The sequence below is a fragment of the Cucumis melo genome, chromosome 2 (genome assembly GCF_025177605.1).
Source record: "Cucumis melo cultivar AY chromosome 2, USDA_Cmelo_AY_1.0, whole genome shotgun sequence".
Classification (NCBI taxonomy): Eukaryota; Viridiplantae; Streptophyta; class Magnoliopsida; order Cucurbitales; family Cucurbitaceae; genus Cucumis; species Cucumis melo.
The window spans coordinates 16,284,631-16,310,378 of record NC_066858.1 but is presented as its reverse complement, the minus strand read 5'-3'; the positions used below and the strand labels follow the sequence as shown (position 1 = coordinate 16,310,378).

The 25,748-nt window shown below is 32.7% G+C and overlaps 1 protein-coding gene and 2 long non-coding RNA genes across 3 annotated transcripts; 1 reads left to right on the top strand and 2 right to left on the bottom strand.

Annotated features, from left to right (window-relative positions):
- The first annotated feature begins 9,676 nt into the window (after window positions 1-9,676).
- On the top strand, window positions 9,677-10,159 carry LOC103502747 (uncharacterized). Its single transcript, XM_017047804.2, has one exon. The coding sequence runs from the start codon at window positions 9,677-9,679 to the stop codon at window positions 10,058-10,060; it is 384 nt and encodes a 127-aa protein (XP_016903293.1). The 3' UTR covers window positions 10,061-10,159.
- On the bottom strand, window positions 10,160-15,869 carry LOC127145020 (uncharacterized). Its single transcript, XR_007816806.1, has 2 exons — window positions 15,341-15,869; window positions 10,160-11,357 (listed from the first exon to the last, which is right to left on the bottom strand). It is a non-coding gene; the product is annotated as an uncharacterized LOC127145020 (long non-coding RNA).
- A 2,228-nt stretch (window positions 15,870-18,097) lies between these two features.
- Window positions 18,098-21,686, bottom strand: LOC127144994 (uncharacterized). Its single transcript, XR_007816786.1, has 3 exons — window positions 21,447-21,686; window positions 18,957-19,007; window positions 18,098-18,324 (listed from the first exon to the last, which is right to left on the bottom strand). It is a non-coding gene; the product is annotated as an uncharacterized LOC127144994 (long non-coding RNA).
- Window positions 21,687-25,748: the final 4,062 nt, after the last annotated feature.

The window sequence follows — 25,748 nt, the reverse complement described above, 5'->3', positions numbered from 1 at the left end:
TAATCAAATATTTTTAAAAAGTGGTTAAAAAAATCAAATCTAATGTAAATCCATCAATTCAAATATCAAAAGGGTAGAAAAATTCAGCTCCTTTCTTTTCTAAAATATATTTTTTTCATAAAAAGAAGAGAAAAAAACTCATTGCTTATTTAAAATCTTTTAATAAAAAGAAATTAAAAATACACTTCAAAATAGATTTAGATTTTGAAGGATTATTAAACACTCTAATTTTTTAGATTAAATCTTTGAAAATACTTTACAAACACACTCATAATCAAATAATTTACGCGGAAAGAAATGATGAGAAAATTATAAAAGTAATAAAACATGAGTTGGATATTAGGAGGGAAGATCTTAGGATATTCCAAAGTAGATACTTATTGGAATCATATAAAATTGGGTAGAATACAAAAGTGTTAGGAAAAAAAAAGAATGAGTAAAACATTTGAAAATAAAAGTCAAAATTAGGGAAGTGTGGTTGTATTGTATTTGTATGTGTATGAATGGGAAATGGGAAATGGGAAATGGGAAATTGGTTAGTGATTGTCCAAAGAAAACAACAAATGAGGAAGGGGGAGGGCAGCTAGACATACTCGTGGAGAATGACAGGTGGCGCTATCTATCTGCCCCTTTACAAACAACGAAGCTACCAATGCAAAATCCAATAATATTTGAAAGATATGTCAATAAAAAAAAGCCTTGGAGTTGGACTTCCCTGCCTCTCACCACACCACACCACACCACATCGTACCCTTTTCAACCCATCAATATATATAACACTAAACATGTATTATATAACACTAAACATGTATTCTACTCCAATCTTACCAAATTCACTAGTCACATTTGGTGTGCCCAACATCCAAAATATTCACACAAACCCAAATCTTTTACCATTTTTATTTTTCCTCTTTTTTTCTTTTTTTTTTAATTTCTTTATTTCTTTATTATATTATAATTATTTTAATCTTATATTTTCTCGTTTCGGTTTCACCTTATTCTTACCGCAAAATCTAATTTTTAAGTTTTAATATAATTCTAAACAATTGTTTTAACTCAGTTAACTTTATCTCTATTTTATCTATTAATGTAATAAAAAAATTTGTAATTAAAAATATATTATTTGTTTCCTTATTTATCATATAGGCCTTTGTAATTATTTGTTTCCTCATTTTTCATATAGGCATTTGTATTTATCCTCCATGTTCCTTGACATAATGTATACAATAATTATATTCAATAAAATACAAGCACATGGTATCAGAGCCTTTAACCTAGGTTACTGTTCTGTCGTCGCTGCCACCTATCCTGCAGTGAAACTTGCTAACGTCTGCGTTTCTTCTGTCTTCGTTGCACTCTTTGATCTTCGACGTCCGCGCTTCTTCTGTCTCCGCTACACGCTCCGCAGTATGCGTTTCTCCATACGTGTTTTTCGATACGTGTTTCTCCGGTCGCCGTCGGCAGCACACCCCGATCTTCAACCTCTGATCTCAGCTCTTTGTTCTCTGGTCTCTGTGAAACCCAATCGAAGCCGACCACCGATCTCAGTTCTCAACTCTCTACACTCTTTGATCTCTGATCTCTACACTCTTCGAAGCCATCCTTCGGTCCGTTCTCAGTTCTTCATTCGGCCCCATTGCTCATTGCCGCCGTGATTTCTGTTTGACCTCGCTGTTCATTGTCGCTGCTCTCTGAATTTTATTTCTTATGTAAAACTACTCAGATCTGTTGACCAATATTGTGTTTTGTTTATACGATAGCTGACTTATTTCTTTATTGTGAGTAGATGGAGAAAAGTGAAATTGCTCGTCCAATCAACACGATTCCTGATGGCTCTAATTATATTACATGGGCAAATCAAATGAAAAGCTTTTTAATTAGACATAAATTATGGCGTATTGTCATCGGCGATATTACCAAACCGACCAAACAAGACAAGGAAGATGATAGCAAATTTATCAAACGTCTTGAAGAATGGGACAACAAAAATCATCAGATTTTTACCTGGCTTAGTAACATATCAATCCCTGCTATCCATACCCAATTTAATGCTTTTGGAAATGCTAAGGATTTATGGAATTTTTTATCTACACGGTTTAAATCCGTCGGATTAGCTCATTACTATCAGTTGCATAATAGCCTTGTCAATCTCAATTAAGAAGTTGATCAATCGGTTAATGAATATCTAGCAGCGCTTCAACCCATATGGACTCAACTTGATCAAGCTAAAATCAGTAAAGAACATCTTCGTCTTATTAAAGTCCTTATGGGACTACGCCAAGAATATGAACCTGTTAGGGCCGCCTTACTACACCGCAGTCCCTTGCCCTCATTGGATGCAACTATCCAAGAGATATTATTTGAAGAAAACCGTCTTGGCATCAATCTCTCCAAACATTACGATGTTGTTCTTGCAGGCACTTATTCACCATCTAGAGCATCAAGCACATTTTGTAAGAATTGTGAGCTCACTGGTCACAAATTCATTTGTCCTAAAATAGAATGCAGGTACTGCCATAAGCCAGGTCATATTCTGGATAACTGTCCCATAAAACTGCCTCGACCTCGAAGCTATCCTACAAGAACAAAGAACTTTACTAAACCTGCTACCTTCTCTATTGTTGCTGGTGCTTCAGATAATTCCACCCCCCCCTCCCGTTTTTAGATAAGTGATCTTCAAAGCCTGTTAAATCAGTTAATTTCATCATCTTCCTCTGCACTTACCGTCTCACCAGGTAATCATGGCTTCTTGACTCTATCTGTTGCAATCATATGACATCTAATTATTCTCTTGCGAACACTCCTAGCCTACTAAATCTTTACCACCCATTTATGCTGCTGATGGCAATTGTATGAACATCACTCACATTGGCACCATTAATACCCCCAGTTTAAATCTTCCTCATACTTACTGTGTCCCAAACTTAACCTTTAATCTAGTGTCCGTTGGTCAACTGTGCGATCTTGGCTTAACTGTCTCTTTTTCTCCCAATGGTTGTCAGGTTCAGGATCCGCATACGGGACAAACGATTGGGACGAGTCGTAAAGTGGAAAGATTGTTTGAGCTCCTATCACTTCATGTTCCTCCTTCTTCATCTATCTCTGCTCCTGTCACTGATTCTGATACATATTAGTGGCATCTTCGTCTTGGTCATGCTTCTCCTGAAAAACCGCGTCATTTAATTTCTGTTAACATTTTAAACAATGTTACCAAGTTTGTCCCTTTTAATTGTTTAAATTGTAAAGTTGCTAAGCAACCTGCTTTGTCTTTTTCTCCGTCCACTTTTATATGTGATAAACCTTTTGATTTAATCCATTCAGACATTTTGGGTCCTGCCCCTACTACCATTGTCCATAGTTATCACTATTATGTTTTATTCATTGATGATTTCTCTCGATTTACATGGATTTATTTTCTCAAACACCGCTTTGAATTATCTCCCACTTATATTGAGTTTGCTAATATAATTCACACCAAATTCTCTTGTCCTATTAAAACCCTTCACACTGACTCAGTATGTGCCCTCCTTCTTTCTGCCTCATGCCCTGAGAAATTTTGGGGTGAAGCAGCTCTTACATCCATCTATACCATCAACCCTATTCCTTCCTCTGTTCTTCAGAACATCTTTCCATTCGTAGACTATATGATACTCCTCCAACTACTCTAACCTTAACGTCTTTGGTTGTGCGTGCTTTGTTCTCCTGCATCCTCGTGAACACACTAAACTTGAACCACGTGCTCGCCTCTGTTGTTTCCTTGGCTGTGACACATAACATAAAGATTTTCGTTGTTGGGATCCTCTTTCTAATAGACTTCATATATGTCGCCATGTCACATTTTGGGAGCACACTATGTTCTTTCGCTCGTCCTCCTTCCATTCCTTCTTCTCTAGTCCTCAGCTTTTCTTCACCGATACATCTGTTGAACTTTTTCCTCTCTCTGAGTCCACTCCTGATACCGAGCTTGCTTAATTTGCACCTACTTCTGTAAACTCAAACCATTCGTCCGTCTCTAATAATGGTCCTAAACTTACTCCAGACACCCCTCATCGTCGTTCTACTCGGGTAAGGGAACCTCTCATTCATCTTCAAGATTATCACTATTTTTCCATTATTGTTTCCCTTGTTGAACCTACCTCTTATCAAAAGGCTAGTACTAACCCTTTATGGCAGAAAACTATGAATGATGAATTACAGGCTCTTGAAAAGACACACACTTGGATCTATGTTGACTTACCTCTCGACAAAAGACCCATTGGCTGCAAGTGGATCTACATGATCAAGGCTCACTCTGATGGTACTATTGAGCATTATAAAACTCATCTTTTTGCAAAAGGATATTCGCAAGAATATGGTATTGACTATAAAGAAACATTTGCTCCTGTATCTCGGATGACGTCTGTTTGAAGTTTGTTAGTTGTTGCTGTAGCTAAGCAATGGCCTCTTCTTTAGATGGATGTAAAAAATGTTTTCCTTAATGGGACTCTTTCTAAAGAAGTCTATATGAAGCCTCATCCTAATACTTCTCCTCCTCACAAGGTGTGCCTCCTTTGTTCAGCATTATATGGTCTGAAATAGGCTCCACAGGCTTGGTTTGCCACATTTAGCTCTACAATCACTCAACTTGAATTTTCTTCTAGCCCTCATGATACTGCGCTCTTTACTCGGCACACACCCCAGGGTATTGTTCTTCTCCTCCTTTGTGTTGATGACATGATTATTACTAGTAATGATCCACAAGCCATATATGATCTCCAACGTTATCTTGATCAACATTTTGAGATGAAAGACCTTGGGTCTCTTAACTACTTTCTTGGTCTTGAAATCTTTCGGCGCTCAGACGGGTATTTCTTATCAAGCCAAATATGCCTCGGATCTCTTAGTCCGCTCAAGAATTACTAACTCCAACACAGCTTCGACACCATTAGATCCCAATGTTCATTTGACCCCTTATGATGGTGTTCCTCTTGAAGATGTGAGTATGTATTGACAATTTGTTGGCAATCTCATCTATCTAATAGTGATCGCCCAAACATTGCATATGCTGTTCATATTGTCAGTCAGTTTATGGCTATTCCTAGAACCATTCATTTTACTGTTGTGTTACGTATTCTTCGCTACATCAAGGGAACCTTGGGGCATGGACTTCAGTTTTCTTCTCAATCCTCTCTCATATTATCTGGCTACTCTGATGCAGATTGGGCTGGGGGTCCCATTGATCGACGTTCTACAACAGGTTACTGTTTCTACTTAGGTGATTCTCTCATTTCTTGGCGTAGTAAGAAACAAAGTGTTGTCTCTCGTTCCAGCACTAAATCAGAATATTGTGCCCTTGCTGATGCTACCGCTGAACTCATATGGCTTCGTTGGCTTCTTGCTAATATGGGTGTTCCCTAGCGGGGACCCACTCTCCTTCATTGTGATAATCGTAGTGCCATCCAAATTGTCCACAATGATGTTTTCCATGAACGTACAAAACACATCGAAAATGAGTGTCACTTCATTCGTCGTCATCTCTTGAGCAACACACTTCTTTTACAACCTGTTTCCACCGTGGAGCAACCAACAGATATCTTCACCAAAGCTTTACCATCTACCAGTTTTAATCAGTTACTTACCAAACTCAAGCTGACAGATATCTACCACCTTGAGATTGAGGGAGAGTATTAATGTAATAAAATCTTTTGTAATTAAGAATATATTATTTGTTTCCTTATTTATCATATAGGCCTTTGTAATTATTTGTTTCCTTATGTATCATATAGGCCTTTGTATTTATCCCCTGTTTCTTGATGTAATATATATAATAATTATATTCAATAAAATACAAGCACATTATCTATTTTAGAAACAAATGGGGATAAGGAAGTTGGTGCCTTTTCTTTTCTTTCTTTTTTCTTTTTTGAGGTTTAGAGATGTAACCAATGATTTGATTAAATTGGTCAATTTCCATATATATTGGAAAGAAAAATATCCAATGTTTCTCAACTTTCGAACAAACTTTAAATTTTTCATTTTCAAAATTATATTTGAATACGCAATTTCAATTATAATATAATTTTACATGGAATAATATCGGGTCATTTATAATCTAAAATAAATATAAACATGAATATTGCAAAATGAAAAATATGTATATATTATCATTCATTATTTATTAAAAAAATTATATATTGGACCCATATATATACGGGGCTCTTGCAAATATAGCAATTATAGTATCATAAATTAGGCTCATAGCACATTATTTTTACATTTACAAAAATTGCAAAATTGAAGTCCAGCCCACATTTTAAAAATACAAAATTATGAAGCTACCTTTCAGTCATTTCACATATTTTTCTTCCCTTCACGTTTTAACTTTTCATCTGATACCAAAATATACGGTTGATACACCAATATATACTATTGATACACCTGATTTGTTTCACTGATGTACTGCTCATATTTTTTTTTTTTACTCATACACTTTCTTTTACTCTCTAAGACTTCACTGAAACACTTAATATGTTATTGATACACTTGCTCAACTGTTGATACACTCAATCAATTAAATACACTTGATGCACTAAACATGATACACTTTATGTATTGTTGATACAATTGTTATAGTATGTTTACAATCTTAAGGACATGTTGAACATCATTACCGCCTATAGGCAACAAATTAAAATCGAAAGTTCAATACATAACTCGACCTGAATTTCGGTATGAATCAAGTTCACAGAAGAATTAAATGATGATATCACTCCATCAACCAAAACACAATTTGTTTTGTAATCCATGTAGCAATGTTGCTCATCCCATTGATCGCTCTGAAAAACAATTACTGCAAGCTTAACCATAACTATAATGAAATGCAACAATTTTGTGAAAATAAAAAACACGTAGTAAGTGTATTAGTCAATTAATACATATAATATCAGTACATCATACCACTGATATAAAAAACTGATACAAATTAAAAAAAAAAACGTAACTAAATAAAACCTAACGAATCTGCAAAGTCCCTTTCGGTAAAAGATATAAGGAACAAATAAAAGAGATGAGGAATAACAAATTGTAGCCTTAATTTCAATAAATAATAAATATGAGTGATTCACATAAAGAAGAAGGAAAAGATAATGATCAAACTCCCTTACCAATTTCGGACACCAAAATACGTACATAAGTATAAGAAAGAATATTAGGGCTTTAAAAAAGGGAAAGAAATACGTACATAATTCTTGTTTTCTCTGGAGAAAAAATGAGGAGAATAGGAGAAGAAGACGAGGAGAAGACGATAAAAAAAAAAAAAGCAGACGAAGAGGGAGAAATCTAAAAGAACGAAACAGAAGAGAGAAGAGAAGGACGGTGGAGAAGAGGGAGAAGAAGACGAAGAGGAGAAACTGTGAAGAAGAACGGTGGAGAAGAGGAGAAAAACAAAGAATGAAGGAGAACAATAAAAGAAAGAAACGGAAGAGGGAAGAGAAAAAAGTGGAGATTCAAAGAAGGACAATTTTGGAATAATGAAAAATTAAAATAAAAAATATCAACAAAAATTAAAAAGTTGCTATATTTACAAAATTAAAAAGGTTAGTGCTAATATTGTTAAATTAGAATTTTATTGTGCCACCCAATACAATTTTCCTATATATATATACTACTAATTAGTTTTATTTAACTAGGTAATCTCTTTCATAACTTTCCAAAAGCATAAAGAAAGAAAAATGATAGGAGGTCAAGCTCAAAAAATAAATAAAGCTCAAACGACACACAAATTGGTGACTCGATTTAGTGCAATATCACCCATGTAAATGGACATTTTGTTTGATCGAAATAAATTTTTCTAATAAAAAATTAAGTGTTCATAATGACGTCGTGCTTATCTGTTAGATATTTTCTACTACCTCTCGTACAACTTACTCACACTACAAGAAATAATCGGTATTATGTGGCTATTGGAAAAACCAATAACATACCTTTTGTAGTCTTTTTTTTTTCTTTTAAATTCTAGATATCCTAATTTTATTGAAAGTTGAAAGTTTTGATAGCATTTTTGTATAACTATAATGGATCGCGTACTAGCGTGCTAAGATATAGTTTATATATTTTTTGATAAAAACATTTTGGAGCATTTAGTTTTATTAGAGCTATAATACATTTAAGTAGGGATACCTATAATTTATAATAACTTTTCTTTGTGGTTATAACGAACTTGAATCTTATCCCATACTTAATGTATATATCAATTTTTGTACATTCTTAGTAGCTAAAGTAAATTGTTGGAATTGAACTCTTCAGCCAACACCAGAAAGCAACCTCACAGAGAGTTCTGCAACACATGGCTCTCCCACAAAACTCCCAAAATAAGTTTTCAACACTATATATTTGTTTAGTTTTTACAAAGCTTAACTTTATAAAATAAAAAACGAAAAATGAAAGGCCATCAAAGAGGACCTAACCTTTTCGGTTTCAAAACATGGTTTGGTTTTTAAACTATATATGATTAAATGGTAGATAACAAATTAAGAAAATTGAATAGGTGTTTGTAGGCTTAGAGTTATTAATGTAGTATGATTTGTAAATGTTAAAATTGGCAGATGATAATTTCATTTATAGGGTATTTAGACACTCGTAATGAAATATGGATTATTGCATTGTAATGCAATAAAATAATAATTCATATATAGACCGAGTATTTTGAATCCAAGTTGTAATACTAAATCCTTTCGTTTTGACAGTTTTCAATTAGAGTCTATTTTCAATTCTTTTTATTTTTTATTATTTCATTTTCGTTCCACCCTCAACATTCCAACACTTTGATGAATTCTAGTAGTCCTCGTTACATTCTATCTCCCAAACGTTCTCTTCTCGACAAAAACTTGAAGGAAAAATGTTTTCTAATAAATAAAAATTTAAAATAAATAACGGATATTAACACACCAAGGATAGAAAACATAGTATTTAATGAAAAATCAATAGCAAAATTGTAAATTTCAAACTATTTTTTTCAGGTACCTAAATCTTATTCATCATCCCCTAATTCTAATAATCAAATTTTAAAAATAGTTTTTGACTCCATTTGAGTAACAATCTTGTTTTGAGTTTTCTAAAATTAAGTCTATCTTATTTCTTTTCCATCATAATCCACGTCTTTGTTGAGTAGTTTAATTAAAGTCTTATCCAAATATAAAAAACTAATGGGATGTAAATGTATATATGTTTAATTAAAGAAAATTAGGAAATAGGAGGATAATAGGTTTGGTTGTGTCTCCTAAATAGGGAATTTAGTTAAAATTGGGAGTCACATTAAGCAAAAAAAAAAAAAAAAAAAAAAAAAAAAAAAAAGAAAGAAGAAGGAATTGATGAAATATAATAAAATATGAGATATTAAAAATGGATAAGTAATTATATGTAGGTGGTGTATGAGTTTAGGTGTGATATACATTATACATAAATACATACTCTACTTGTTGGGAGCGGCCACGAAACCATGTAACCTAAACAACCGGTAAAAGTGGAGGATAAAGCACACCTCTACCCCACACGTCATTGAAGCCCAAACCCCCACGTGTCCGTTCTTATCCCTTCCCACTTTCTCCCTTTTTTTTAAATCCCCACTCAAAAAGCAACGCCACCATTTCCCCTTTCCCTCTCTCTCTACAAACCACTTTTCCGATCCCCTCTCTCTACAATGGCCACCAATCTCCTCACTTTCACCCCCGCCGGCATCCGTGCCTGTGCCGCCTCCGCCGACCGCCGCTCCGACCTTAACCGTCGCAAAGCCTCATCCTCTACCAACTGGTGGGCCCCGGTCTTCGGCTGGTCCTCCGAACCCGACTATATTGACTCCGCCGCCAACAAGGCTGAACCTCAGAACCTTGCCGGCGCTGCTTCCAAACCAGATCTGGAGACGAAGTCCGTTAGGGGTCGATTTTCCCCTGGCTGCTTCACCGAAGCGAAGGCTCGACAGCTGCGAATGATGACGACGGAAACAGAGTCGTTTCACGACGTTATGTACCACTCGGCGATCGCATCTCGTCTGGCTTCCGACTTCAAAAGTCGTGGCGATTCTTGATTCCGCGGCCGTCGGTCCCTCTTATCTACTACTTTTGCAATTATGTATGTTAAATTTTGTACAAATTAATTGCAAATTCAGGGATTAAAGAGTTGTAAATTTTTAAATTCTGATCTTCAATCATGAGGTTTTATTGAAGAAGCAAGAAGAAGAAGATGATGTTGGTGTAATATTAAATGTATTAAAATAACTTTTAATTTGGGGTTTAGGGGTGAATTATTTTAATTAAAAATTGGGGTACAGCTGCCCACCATGACGTGACATTCTTAAATAACTGATTAATTTGTGGTTATGGGATGTAAGCACTGATCACCAATTTGATTAGGCTATAACAATTTGAGGGGTGCTAATTAACCTTACTTCCCAATATAGAAGAAGAGTAACAATAACCCAATGATATCTATAAACTAGAAAGGTAAATAATTTGTTATAATAATAACAAATCTAATAACCACTTTCTAATCGACTAACTAAACTTCACCTCTCAATCAACTCTTCCAATACTCTCCCTCTCCCTCTCCCTCAAGATGGGAAGAGAATATCTCTCAACTCCCTTCCTGCTTAAAAGAGGAAACAGATATACAGGTGGAATACAAATGTTAGCTTTGAAGAGCTAGTTGACTAGGGGAAGGAGCCTTATAACACCTTTTCAGAACCATCTATGACTCCGTCTCAAACAGTTCCATATGTTTAGTTGGAATTCTCAAGAAAGGCACAAAATCCAGTGACCCCCAATTAGCATAAAGCAAATGCCCGAATTGAGATGTCTTGAACCTTGGATAAGAAAATCCCTTTGCCAGGGGAACTTTTGATATATCTCAACAGATGAGCGGGAAACAATTGACTGAGTTTACGTACAACAAATATGATATCAGGTCTTGAAATGGTTAGATAAAACAATCTTCCAACTAATCTCCTGTAAGCAGTTGGGTCATGAAGGATATCCATCTAAGAAGCAGTCAACTTTAGTGAAGGATCAATGGGCACTGTTGTGGGCTTGACACCAAGAAGTCAGTCCAACATCTTCAAGAAGATGCGAATGTAAATTGTATAGGGTCTTTGTGATAAAAACAAGCCAGAAGAAGATCGGTCAAACGCAAGACCAAGAAAAAACTTTGAGAGATCCCCAAATCTTTAAGTCAGAATTTGTCATTAAGAGCACTCTTGAGCAGCTAAATATGAGAGACATTTTCTGTTATTGTATTTCGGTCTTCAATGCAAAAAATCGTCCAGGTCCGACAAATAATGATGAAAGAAACAAGGCAACAATTGAACGGATTGTTAAAAGGAACAAAGACTGCAAAATAGAAGCTGGATTAGTGAAAGACTGAGTCGTGGAACACGCTCTTTTTAATACGTTTCACGGTTCTGCTCTGAATCGTGCAACAGAATTATGTTTCGTCGTCCTCAAGATAAAACAGACCTTTTTCGTCAATTAGTTTTGTATAGAAACTAATTGGAACCGAAACGTTAAAAAAAGAATAGCTTGGAAAACTTTTAAGAGAATGAGAATTTGAGAGAAGATTGTTTTTTTTTTCTTGTGTGTTTTGAGAATGAGAGTGAGGGATCTATTTATAGTGTGGGCGGATTACCAACGGTCATATTCACAATGGTCACAAATTAATTTTGTAAACGATCAATTTAATTCTTAACGGTCAAACGGTCAAAAAATTAATTTTGTAACGTTTAACGGTCAATAAATTAATTTGTAATAAACGTTTCATAATTCCTTATAAATATTTCATCCAATAATCCCCCACTTGAAAAAGTTTTACTAGTCTTCCACTTGAAAATTTTTAAAAGCATTTTCATCGAGCAGTGTCTGTCTCTATAATATTGTGTTTAAGTAAAGGTGTCTGATGACTTGAACCTTTACGTAGTGACAATAGTTTAGAATATTGTAAAGTAACTGTAGTTTTGAACTTTACTTCTAACACTATCGCACACACAATATTATTTGAGTGAAGTTCTAAAATAGTCTGTGCTTGGCATGCATATCCCAGTTTAGTAATTGCTCTAGGAATCTGCCCAGAATTCCATAAAAAGCGGTCCTCACATCCACATTCACAAAGGTGAATCTATCAAGAATACTCCTGTAGCTAGGTACCCTACTTAATATCAAGTATAGATTTCATTAAGAACAAAGTTTAGCCTCATCATACGCTTCACGATGTCATACTAATCACTAAAACATAAGAATGAGACTTTTAAATATTTAGCATGGTTCTCATTATCTTACTTGTGATCAGTTATTACCCATTGAACTTGTTTCTTGGGATCTCCAGTCTTTCAAATTAGATTTACCTCACAGTAATTCAAGTTTTAATAGGCTTGAGTCTCATTCTTTTTTAGGTTTTAAAAATCTTTTCTCTAGTGAGTCCTTTCGTCAAAGGATCAGTCAAGTTATCGTCGGACCGTACTTAATCCACTATCACTACACCAGTAGTGAGCAATTCTCTAATGGTATTGTGCTTACGACGTATCTATCGTCTCTTACCATTATAATAACAATTTTGAACTTTTGCAATAGTTGCATTACTATCACAATGGATTAGTATGGCTGGTATCGATCTTTCCCATGTGGGAATCTTTGATAGCAAGCTTCGAAGCCAGCTTGCTTCTTCAGTAGCAGCAGCTAGTGCTATCATCTCTGACTCCATCGTTGACTGGGCTAAGATTGTCTGTTTCTTGGATTTCCAAGCCACAGCTCCTCCTGTTATATTAAAAATATAGTCACTTGTAGCCTTTGAGTCATCTGAGAGGGAGTTCCAATTAGCATCGTTGTAACCTTCAAGTACAGCGGGAAACTTGTTATAATGTAATCCTACGTTTTGGGTTTTCTTAAGGTATCTCATTATTCTCTTTATCGCATTCCAATGTTCTAGACTGGGTCTGCTGGTAAACCTACATAGTAATCCTACGGTGTAAGCTATGCTGGTCTAGTGCAATCAGCAGCATACCTCAAACTACCTATTATACTAGCGTACTTGGATTGGTTAACACTGTCACCAGTGTTCTTGAATAATTTTACACTAGAGTCATAAAGTGTACAAGCTGGTTTACTATCGAAGTAGTTGTACTTCTTTAGAATCTTTTCTATGTAATTAGATTGATCAAAAGAAATTCCATTTTCAGTTCTTGTAATTTTGATGTCTAAGATTACATCAACTTAACTTAGGTCTTTCATGTCAAGATTTGCACTTAACATAGATTTTACATCATTTATGATGTGCAAGTTTGATCCAAAGATTAACATGTCATCTACGTATAGGGATATGATAATACATAGCCTACCATCAGTCTTATAGTAGATACATTTGTCACTTTCATTTATTTTGAATCCTTTTGACATGAGTAAGTTGTCAAACTTTTAGTACCATTGCTTGAGAGCTTGTTTTAGGCCATAGAAGGATTTATCTAGTTTGCAAACCTTAGATTCTTGACCGTGAACTATGAACCTTCAGGTTGTTCCATGTAAATCTCTTCTTCTAAATCACCATTTAGGAAAGCAGTTTTAACATCCATCTGATGGATTAAAAGATTGTTTAGGGCGGCTATAGATATCAACACTCTAATAGAGGTGATTCTAATGACCGGGGAAAAAGTATCAAAGAAGTCTATGTTTTTCCTCTGCCTAAATCCTTTTGCTACTAATCTAGCGCCCTTATACTTATCTACTGATCCATCAGGTTTGAGTTTCTTCTTTAAAACTTATTTGTAGCCTATAGCTTTACATCCAGGGGTAAGTCAACTAGGTGTCAAGTTCTATTGGATTCAAAAGAGTCCATTTCATCATTGATAGCTTTTTGCCATAAGTTGACATCTACTAAGGATAATGCTTCTGTTAGATCTTTTGAATCTTCTACGTTGTACATTTCGAAGTCTTCTCCAAAATCTTTTACTGTTATAGCTCTCTTGTTTCTTCTAGGTTTAAGATCTACTTCCTTGTCTTGGGTTTGGATCCTAATTGAAGGTAGACTACTAGAACTTGAGCCCCCACTAGTTTGACTATATAGGCCCCTACTATTTCTAGTTTTAAAAGGAAATTTATCCTCGAAAAAATCTACGTCATTCGATTATATGATTACTTTGTTTTTTAAGTTATAGAATCTATAGGCTTTACTATTTTCAGCATATCCTATGAAGACACATTCATAGGCTCTACTTGCTAATTTTCTTCTTTTTGGATCAGGTATTCTAACATAAGCTAAACAACCCCAAGTTCTAAGATAAGACAAGTTTGGTGTTTTATGTTTCAGGACTTCGTATGGTGAAGTTTGTTTGATTTAGGAATCCTATTAAGAACATAATTAACAGTCTTAATTATTTCACCTCACCAAGATGGTGCTGCTCCTGACTCAAGTAAGATAGCAACTACTAACTCAGTTAGAGTTCTATTTTTTCTTTTTGTTTTTCCATTCATTTCAAGAAAATAAGGAGCAGTAATTTCATGTATTCTTCCTTTTAAGTTATAAAACTCATTGAAAGCAACTGAATCATATTCAATTCCTCTATCACTACGAAGTGTTAAACTGGTTCTTTATTTCAGTTACAAAGACTTTGAACATTTCATAGGCATCACTTTTATTTTTAAGCAGATAAATAAAAGTGTAGTGGTAATTACATACCTTTTACTATTTCTAGTTAAAATGTCATCAAATTCACATAAGTCAGAATGAATTAATTCTAAAGGCTCTATTACTCTAGTTATAGACTTATGCGAGGTTTTAGTTATCTTAGCTTGACTACAACATGCATATTTCTCAAAATCATGTAGAGATAATTTAGGTATAAGATTTAACCTGCTCATGTTACTAATTAATCTTTTATTAACATGACAAAGTCTAGCATGCCAAACATTAAAAGAAGTAACATGTAAGTTGAAGATACAATTTTATTAAACATAGACAACGAAGTCTATTAATGTTATTGATAGAAGCATATTAATGTCTATCATGCATAAGATTATGTTGTACTTTATAAATATTTTTATCAAATTTGTTATTTTTGATCATTTTTCTTCTTATTACTATTTTTAATATTGATAAAAAGTAAATAACAACTATTTGTATTTACTTTAACTCTTAGAAACTAAAAATAAAATAGAGCTTTAAGAATATGCCCGAGTAATTTTCTATTATTATCTTAAAGCTTTACATGCCATTTTAAAAAAATTTAGAAAATGATCAAAAGATCATTTAAAAAATTTCATAACTATAAGTCAGAATTTAATTTAATGGAAAATTAAATTAAAAAGAGAGAATTGGAGGAGAAATTGACCTCGCGGATAAGAATAGCCGCCGGTTCCGCCAAGGTAAAGCATGTTCCCACCGCAAGGTGGCAGATTAAACAAGAACTGACCAGATTCCATTCGAATCTCCTACTCCTTTCTTCAACCCCAGCGCCTCAGAGGTGAAATTAGTAAGGAATTTCAAATTTATGCAAGGCGAAGATTTAGTACTAACCTAAAACAAGAACAGTAATCTCGAGAAGGAAATAGAAATTAAGTAAAAGAAAAAAAAGAAAATCAAGATCGCTTATGGCGGAAGAAGTTGGTAGTCCACAATAACCTAGCTGAAATTTCCAACGGAATCGCGAAAAATCCCACCATGCCTTCTATTTTTTGGTTCACAGCTAATTTCCGATGAGGATCGGTTGGTATTTCCAGTGATAGATAGCCAAAACAAGAAGGGCGATTCGATCGGGAATAGGAAACAGATGCTGGCGGAGATTTGATTTCCGGCCATCACAGTAGAGAAGAAATCGTCTTAAAATTGTTGTTGCACTTCGGTCTTTAATGCAAAAAATCGTCCAAATCCAGCAAATAATGATGAAAGAAACAAGACAGCAATCGAACGAATTGTTAAAAGGAACAAAGACTGCAAAATAGAAATTGAATTAGTGAAAGACTAGAAATTGAATTAGTGAAAGACGGCTCTCTTTAAGACGTTTCGCGACTCTTCTCCGAATCGTGCAAACAGAATTATGTCTCGTCGTCCCAAGATAAGACAGCCCTTCTTCGTCAATTAGTTGCACATCGTCAATTAGTTGCACAAAAACTAATTGAAATCGAAACAATAAAAAAAGATCAGCTCGAAAAACTTTTAAGAGAATGAGAATTTGAGAGAAGATTGTTTTTTTTTTTTTGTGTGTTCTGAGAATGAGAGTGAGGGATCTATTTATAGTGTGGACGGATTACCAACGGTCATATTCACAATTTATAGTGTGGACGGATTACCAACGGTCATATTCACAATATTCACAAATTAATTTTGTAAACAATTAATTTAATTATTAACGGTCAAATGATAAAAAAATTAATTTTGTAACGTTTAACGGTCAATAAATTAATTTGTAATAAACGTTTCATAATTCCTTATAAATATAATCTCCCACTTGAAAAATTTTTACTATCATTTTCTCCTATAATTATTAAGTCATCAACATAAACAAGAAGTCTCAGGAATCATTACCTTTACGTTCAATAAACAATGAGTAATTAAACTGTGGATTAATGGAATCCCAAAGATACAATGAACATCAAGAACTTAGCTATTAACAACAATTAGTCTAAATAAATAAATAAAAAAAGCGTCTTTGGCAAAGCATTTAAGTTATAAAATCTCTAAATAAAATGTGTAATAAAAACATCAAGAGATTTTAGAACTTAAATGCTTCGCCAAACTCATGAGTTAAAATACTTTATTAAAGGGTGATGTCTTTTATTTATTTGTACGGAAGAAGAGTTAGGAGAGAAGAAAATCATCCATCTTTCTGTGAATGTGGGTATAGTACTTTTCTTTCTCTTTATCTAAGATACCTCCGTATGAACTTTTTGTGGTCTTCTTGACTCGTTTTTTTTTTTTTAAATTATTTTCTTAAAGAAATGTGTCTCAAATTCTTTGAGTTTTGCCGTCATAGATGATGACGTTTCTCAATTGGGGCTGATTTACTCCCTCACTTTCAGTATATTCCCCCGATGTTCTAGCTTTTCTCAGCCTCTGGAAGAAGGGGGTGCGGTAGAACTGTAAAAACTCTAGAGTTGAACTGCACGTCTCAATCCTTTTAACTTTTTCTACAAAGCATTTAAGTGGTTCTGGGTATCTTTGAACCTTTTTAAAAAATTAAATAAATCCTTTTACACCGACTACAAAGTTTGGGGGTATTTTATATATATATATATATATATATATATATATATATATATATATATATATATATATATATATATATATATATATATAATTTAATTAACTTAAACATTTTGAATAATTATTGTGAATTGTTTAGGTTAGAATCCCATTTAGGAATATGGAACTCTATTTTAGTTGAATATGATTGTTTTGGATGAGATGTTAAGGTTCGTTTGGATGATAATTTGGAAAGTAAAAGTTGTTTTAGGCAGATATATATATGTGTGGTAGCTTAATTAATTTATAAGTTGGATTCTGATAGTTCTCTATAAGTTATTGCTCAATTATTATTAGTTAATTTTTTAACATGTTTTATATTTAAATAATTATTGTTTTGAAAGTACACTTGAAGAATTTTGGCCTTTAATGTCGGTTTAAAACCAACATTAAAGGCCTTTAATGTCACTTGGCAACCGACATCTTTGTGAGTGTTATTAAAGGCCTTTAATGTCGGTTGGGCTTTAATGTCGGTTTAAAAACGACATTAAAGGCCTCTTTAATGTCGGGTTAAAAACGACATCAAAGGCCTTTAATGTCAGTTTTCAACCGACATCTTTGATGGTGTTATTGATGCCCTTTAATGTCGGTTGGGCTTTAATGTCGGTTTAAAAACGACATTAAAGGCCTCTTTAATGTCGGTTTGTCAGTTTTCAACCGACATCTTTGATAGTGTTATTGAAGCCCTTTAATGTCGGTTGAACTTTGATGTCTGTTTAAAACCGACATTAAAGCCTAGTTTTTGGATTCATTTTTACAAATTTATTTTTATTTAATTGTCACATTATTATCCTATAGACCGACATTGGATCAATGTAGATAAATATGTTTTTCACACGCCAACAAATCAATGAAATTCATATTATGTTAGAAACTATAATATTTGTCTTTTATACACAAAATAAAATCTTAATATTATGTATATACATTCTACAATAGTACATGAAAAAATATTCTAATACAAGAATTAAATAATTAAAAATCCTAAATGCCTTCTCAGTCTTCAATTTTCAACGGTCGCTTGGCAATCTCTGCACAATCGCTTAGCTTTCAACCCGATATGACTTCAATTATCTATAAACAATATCCAAATAAACCATTTATATAGAATAACAAAGCTGTTTGAAGTACTAAAATTGCAGAGAAGGATGAAAAGTTTTTAAGATTTTATATCCACACCCCAATCCACATAACTCTCTTTAGTCTACCTCAGCCATCAGGCTTTCCTAAATCTCTTCAATCTATTATTAGAAATATTCCATAGATGCAATCATATACAATCCTTTTCCCAAATAAAAAAAAAAAACATTTTATGTGGCAACCTATGAACTCTTGTAATTGATTAGCTCATAATATTGCCCGCCAAATGAATAATCAACATTTTTTTACATAACATTATTATGAAAACCAATATCAATCTATAAAGAAATAAGCAACATCAACACAATAAGTTGAAAAGTAAAGCAATCAATGAGACTGTAAGCATGAAACAACTTGAAATGGCTTTTAAGGACCCAAACATTATAGATATATTATTTGCTTCTAGAGAATATTTGCCAAATTTTCACTCAAGAGTTAATAAAATAGTATGTGAAGCAAAGGAAACTAACAAACTTCTAAGCTCAAAGTTCATTACTGATAAAGAACGTCATAAATCATTTTTCTGTTTAATGAGAATTAGAGAAAAGAACACAAACAATACTGACCTTTGCAAATGTGCATTTTCCAGAACCATTCTTTCCCATGATGGCGTGAACCTACTAGGGTCAGAAAAATAATTCCAATTGAACAAAAAATCAATGAAAAATTCAAAATGTGAGAATCCGCTCCTAAAACAATAGTAAAGATTAATTTTGAGCTAACCTCTCCTTCGTAAACAACAAGATTAACACCCTTGAGAATCTTTTTCCCCATCTTTCCCAATGCCAAACAAAACATTTATGCACCTTAAACATAGACTTCTATAACTCCAACATAAAAACTCAAATCCAATTAACTTCCCAATTTCATAACTCAAATCAACACTCTAAACAAACCCTTTAGGAAGCACTAAACCATTTCACATCCAAAAGTCCTCCTATTTCTTCCAACGAAGACAACACATATAGAGAAAAAGCTTACCCATAGACATCCGCAAACCTAAAAAACACATGATCAAATAATAATGAAGTTCAGTACTCAACTAAAGATATAGAGAAAAGACTAACCCATAATTCTTCAAAATTATCAATCAAGACATGTAGATAAAGCATGACATTACAGTAAAACTCAACAAAGAATTAACGTACTATACAATGGCTCACCAAATAAAACTTCTAATAGGCTTATGAAACCTACCAAGGTTTAAAAACTCCTCAATCCAAATAAGTACTTGACCAAGCAAGGTGAGCAACATAGATGTCTCGATTTTACACTAATTAGGAGAGAAATGAAAGAGATTTGAAATGAAGCTGTATAACATCTCTAGTTTTTAGGGAAAAAAAATGTAAACACAACCAACAAAAAAAGGTCAAACCTAAACAAGATGAATTTGAATAATAGAAAACATCAATATCAAAGCACCCTAAGTTGAACTTATTAATGATTATCAACATGACCTCATAAATAATATAAACTATGTTCATTGTGCATCACAAATAAAATTCCTCATATCTTTATTCTAACATAAACGGTTAAAAGGCAAAGCTGAGCAAAGAAACTTTAAAAATTGAAATCATGGAACCTTCTCCTTCCTCTAGACCAGTTTCAGCCGACTTCAGTTTGAGACATCGTGTGTTTTATTTCATGATTTGTTAGATCATTTATTCTTCAATAATTCTTAACAACATTTTTAACACGCTTGGAAATTATAGAAAATTTATAGTGCTAATTTAAATTGAGATGCTAATTTTAATTCAATGTATTAAAATAATCGTAGTATTATTTATTCATTTCTAAAAGCAAGAATATAAAGAAATGAATCTGAGTGTCACAAATTAATGCAACTCAAATATTTCATTATTGGACTAGGTTGAATTCATTATTTAAAGAACTCAAACAATTAAATTTAGTCTAAAAAGCAATTTCAAGAACATTTACTTAAGGGTAATTGTTAACACATATTCACTAAAATGTATGCCCAATAACATATTTAAATAATTATAAATATAACAAAATTTATTAATAATAAATTTTACAAATTTTATTATAATAAATTTTATTATTGAATTGAGAAGAGAATAAAAAACTTATTAGTAAAAAGTTTTACAAAATTTATCAATATCTCACAAACCGACAAATAAAAAACTTAAAAAGTCTCCAAATAATAAGTAAAAGTAAGAAAAATTTAAAGAATTGAGAAGAGAAAGTCAGTAGCAGTACTAAACGTGAGCCTTGGAATTTGGTATATTATGGCTGGCTGGCTGTGGCTTGTGTTGATTGCACTATACATAGATAGCTACCAATATAATATATACAGAGAAATGGTTATTTGTGTATTTGCGTGCAAATAAAGCTGCTATGTTGTTGAAAATTGACCATTCATATAAATGCCCTTATAATAAGAAAAAGAAAAAGAAAGCCCTATTAACTTTCTCTTTAAAAAATTTCTCAAACCTACCCTTCAACATTAGGCCGGCTCACTCCCTTAACCCTAAAACTCTAGCCCTAAACCCTAAATACACACCTTTTTTCTTTTAATGGGATTGTGAAGCATTTTACCATTACTAAAGACAGGAGGGAAAAAGCAAGAAACAACAACACTAAGGATAATGGAAATTGTTAAATCTTCTCCTTTACCGGCCAATTATAGCAACATCAAAAGTTGACCCATGTTCAATTCCTCACTAGAAATACAGTGTAGCCATACCGAGTCAATCAATCTCAACAAATAATAATAAAGGATTTGAAAACCAAACAAAATCAGACAGTGAGTACAAGAATCCAACACGCGAAAAAGAAAACGCGAAACACCGAAAGAAAACGCGAAACGCGAGTAGTTGACAAATTTGCAGCTGCAGAAATGAATCCAATCCAAACATCAATGAATCAATATCTCCAGTATTGTAGATTATGTTTACAATTCGAAAAAGAAAACGCGAAACACCGAAATCATGGTAAAGGATAACGAAGAAGTGAAAGAAAAATCCACAACTAACTGACCAACAAATAGGAGTGATTGTGAAGATATGAAGAGATAAGAGAGAAAGAGGATGAACCTGGTGAGGGTCTGAAGAGACAACAAAGGAGCGTTCCTCCATTTCCATTTCCATTTCGGCCATTTCCATTCCGCAAGAGTACTTGGTTCCAAGATCGATTCCGATCGCCGGACCTTCTCCTTTACTGGCCATAGTAAATCTTCAAATCGTCGATGGAAAAAATAATCTACGAGGATAGGAAATGAAAGCAAGAAAATTTGATTGGTGGCTGCAGAATTTAGGGTTAGAAGATTTCAAAGTTAAAGAAGAGAGGAGGAGGAAGAAGAGAGGAGGAGAATTTATATAGAAATTTTAAGGAAAAAGAAAAGGTAAAGTAAGAGAGAGAAAAACTTGATTTTTTACCAAATTAAAAAAATTAAAAAAAAATTACAAAGGGGCTGATGTTTAATGTCGGTTTTAAACCGACATTAAACATCCGCCTTTTGAAAACCGACATTAAAGCCCATTTTTTATTTTTTCCACCCGACATTAAAGGTCAGATTTGTTGTAGTGGTATTATATATTTTTGTAGGATACATTCAAATTTTTGTCTTTTAATTTCAAGGAACTTAAATTTAGGTCTTATGGTTTATTTTTCAAATTTACCCTATACATAACATATCATAAAAGGATTATCTATAAAATTAAATCAAACCACAAAAACCAAAATTCTAACTTCAAAATTGCATGGAATAATTTAACCCAATTTCATTTGTAATGCATATATGTATTTTTAAGTTGAACTACATTTATAACATACGATATTTCTAAATATGTTTATCTTTATTTAATATAATTCTGTATTTTAAATTTTAAATTTTAAATTTTAAATTTTAAATTTTAAATTCATAATAAAATGAAAATGCGAAAATTATTGTTTTTATAATTTGCACTTTGCTGCGAGGGTTGAATCCGAGAACTTATATTTGTGATATTGATTATCAGTATGCCTTTAAGTTTTTGAAATTTGGTGTAACAATTTGGGAGGATAGAAAAAATGTCGAATTTGTGATCATCTTACACCAGCAAAATGTAAAATCGAATTATTGTTGAGTATGAGGTGGACGTGTTAAAGCTTTCACTATAAGAAAATTGGCGTTTGAAAAAGCATTTAATAGACTTTTGATATATACAATGGTTTACTAATCTTAAAAAATTATTAATTTTCAAATTTGAGAATAAATTTGAACTTTATTAACAACATAAGAGGACGTGAGATTGTGGCCTTCACAAGGAGAACCATGCTCAAGGAGCGCTTTGAGTAAGGTCGTTGTAGAACCCATTTAAAAACACTGTCTTAAAAGTTAAAAGTCATAACAAAGATTATTTTGGATGCTCATAATACTGGGTAACATGATGGAATTTTAATCAGTGAAAACAAATTGCTAAGACTCCACCTCCAAGTGCCAATTATGGACCTCTAAGGATATATATGCATGCTCGGTTATTAACTTGCTGATTTAGTATTGTGGAAGGGGGATCATATAATGCCCAACATGATGGCCAAGTCTTGAACTGATATGATGGGCCTTAGACTTTTTCTTTACTCCTGCAAGACATAGTTATTTCAGTAGACATTGAACCAACCATACATCGAGACTCAGTTTAAATATATGTAATCATGCGGTTATAGAACTATATATGCATTGAAGTTAAAAATAAGATGTTACAACATACATATATATATATATGCACAAACATATATATGCACATATTATGTACTACGTGTACACATGTACACATATAGATATGTACGTGTAGACGGTGTACCTATGTATATATATTTTATGCATATATAGCTTTTATGTATAAATATGTATACAAAAATACTTATATATTATGTGTGCAAACTGGAGAGGTAGAAAAAATTTATGCGTGTTCAAAGAGAAAAATCTAGAATTTTTACGAGAAATTGTCAAAAATATTATATTTGACAAAATATTTACATTTCATAGAAAAAAAAACAAAGTAAATTTCGTTTTTTAATAGGCTTAAATAATTTGTCAATTTTTTCGATTTTTGAAAAAATCTCAGTTTTTAATATGTATATGTATTTTTTAACATATAAATCTTTTTCAACCGTTTTTAAATAATCTTCGATAAAACATATATTATTTTGAAAAGTTTTTCTTTTTTAAAAAAGAAAGATAATAGTTTCGAGAAAAGAAGTATATATATAGAGAGAAGTTAATATATATTTTTCAAAAAGATTTGTGTCATCGATCAAATAAACATTTGGAAACTTTAATAAATATATAGATGTTTTTGAAATATTTCAGTGGTTTTTAATTGCTTTGATAAGTATATTTTAGAGGTTTTCAATACACTTCAAATTGAAAATATATGAAATTCATTTATTAAATTCTAAAATGGAGCGAAAACGAGTCACAATCGAAATATAAAAATCGAAAAAAAATATAATATTAAAATAATAAAATAATAAAATATAATAGATAATATTAATTAATTAATTAATTAAAGAAATCTTTACCTTCTCCAATTTTTTTGAATTTCTCTACGTTGGTGTGTCTAACAACTCCACCAAATTGTAGTTAAGTATTTGATAAACACATGACATGAATGTTGGATGGCTAATGAGTTGACATGTGGCTATGGCAACTAAGCAAACTAATGGATAATAATTATCTATATATTATCCTTAGATGCCTATTACATATATGAAACGTGCTTCGTTAAAAACCTTATTGTGGAAAAATCAAATGGGAAAAAATCCTAGTAAAGAAAAAAGAGCATATATTTCATATATACTTGTAAAAATCAAAATTTACTCCCTCTCATAGAAACATCACTTGAGATCTTTGAGTCGTCACATTTCAATGTTGTGCACCAATTTTTCACAGGTTGCAGTAGGTAGTGATTTTAGTAAATAAATCTATCAGGTTATCCTTTGAACAAATTTGTTTTACTATCAAGTCGCCATTTTCTTCAAGATCATGAGTATAGAAAAGTTTCGATGAAATGTGCTTTGTTCTATCACCATTAATATAACCTCATTTTATTTGAGTTATACACGTCATATTATCTTCGTATAATGTTGTTGGATACTAGAAGGCAAACCACATGATTCCTGAATGTGTTGAGTCATCGATTTTAACCATATACATTCTCGCCTAGTCTCATGAATTGCAAAAATTTCAACATGATTTGAGGAGGTGGATATTATGGTCTGCTTTACTGATCGCCAAGATATAACAGTTCCTCCACATGTGAAGAGATAACCCGTTTGAGATCTAGCTTTGTGTAGATCAGATCAATATCCAAAATTTGCAAAACCAATTAGGTTAAAGTTTGATTTATTTGAATAAAATAATCTCATATGAATTGTTGCTCGAAGATAACGAAATATATGTTTAATTTCATTCCAATGCCTTTTTGTTGGAGGGGAACTGTATCTAGCTAATAAATTAATTACTAAAAATGCAATATCTGGTCTTGTATTATTAGCAATATACATAAATGCACCAATTGCACTAAGAGATGATAATGAAGAACTCCTTAGTCCAAAAGTATTTTTAAAACTTCTTGACCAAGGAGTTCTTCATTATCATCTCGAGGTCGAAATATATCTTTATTCGCATCTAGTAAATGAACTTGCATTGGAATGTTCAATGGATGTGTTTTATCCATATAAAATATTTTCAAAATTTTTCTATATAAGTTGATGGGGTGTAAACGGGTTAGGTTGTTGGGTAGTATTGTTTTTTTTTTCTTTATAAACTCTAATGCTTAAAATGCTAATGTCATCATAAGTCTTAACATAGTCTTTGGATCCACATTACAAAATCTTATCCTGTCAATTTTTAACAAGGCAAACAAATCATGCTCATGTCGGAACTTCCTTTCAACTATAAAAAAAAAAGTTAAAGCAGCAAAAAATCCAGTTGAGCAGAACACTCCAAAAGAAACTAAACTCATCATCCAGTAAAAGACTTTACAGATTTAGAGAAGAAAGCAGCAGAAAGCAACATAAATCCTTCACTTCAATCCATCCAAGGTTTCCCTAGAAGCCAACAAACAATACCCATTCATACAAATCATCAACAATCAAACAAAAACAAACAAAAGAGATAATTAATCACCAGAAGATGAAGAAAACGAAGTGGTGGGGGTAGAGAAAAGTTGAATTTACGTCAAACTCAAAAAGAAAAAACAAAAGAGAAAATGAATTTGATGGAAGAAGGGAGAGTGTAGTAAGGTTGAAAGAAAAGAGTAGAGGGATGGTTTTGATGAAGAAACAAAGCACCCTGGAATCAAAGGGTTTGTCTAGAACAACTTTTCCATGGTTGCATTAGAGATAGACAA

Coding starts and splice junctions, on each gene's coding strand:
- LOC103502747 (XM_017047804.2), top strand. CDS start 9,677: ATGGCCACCAATCTCCTCACTTTCACCCCCGCCGGCATCCGTGCCTGT.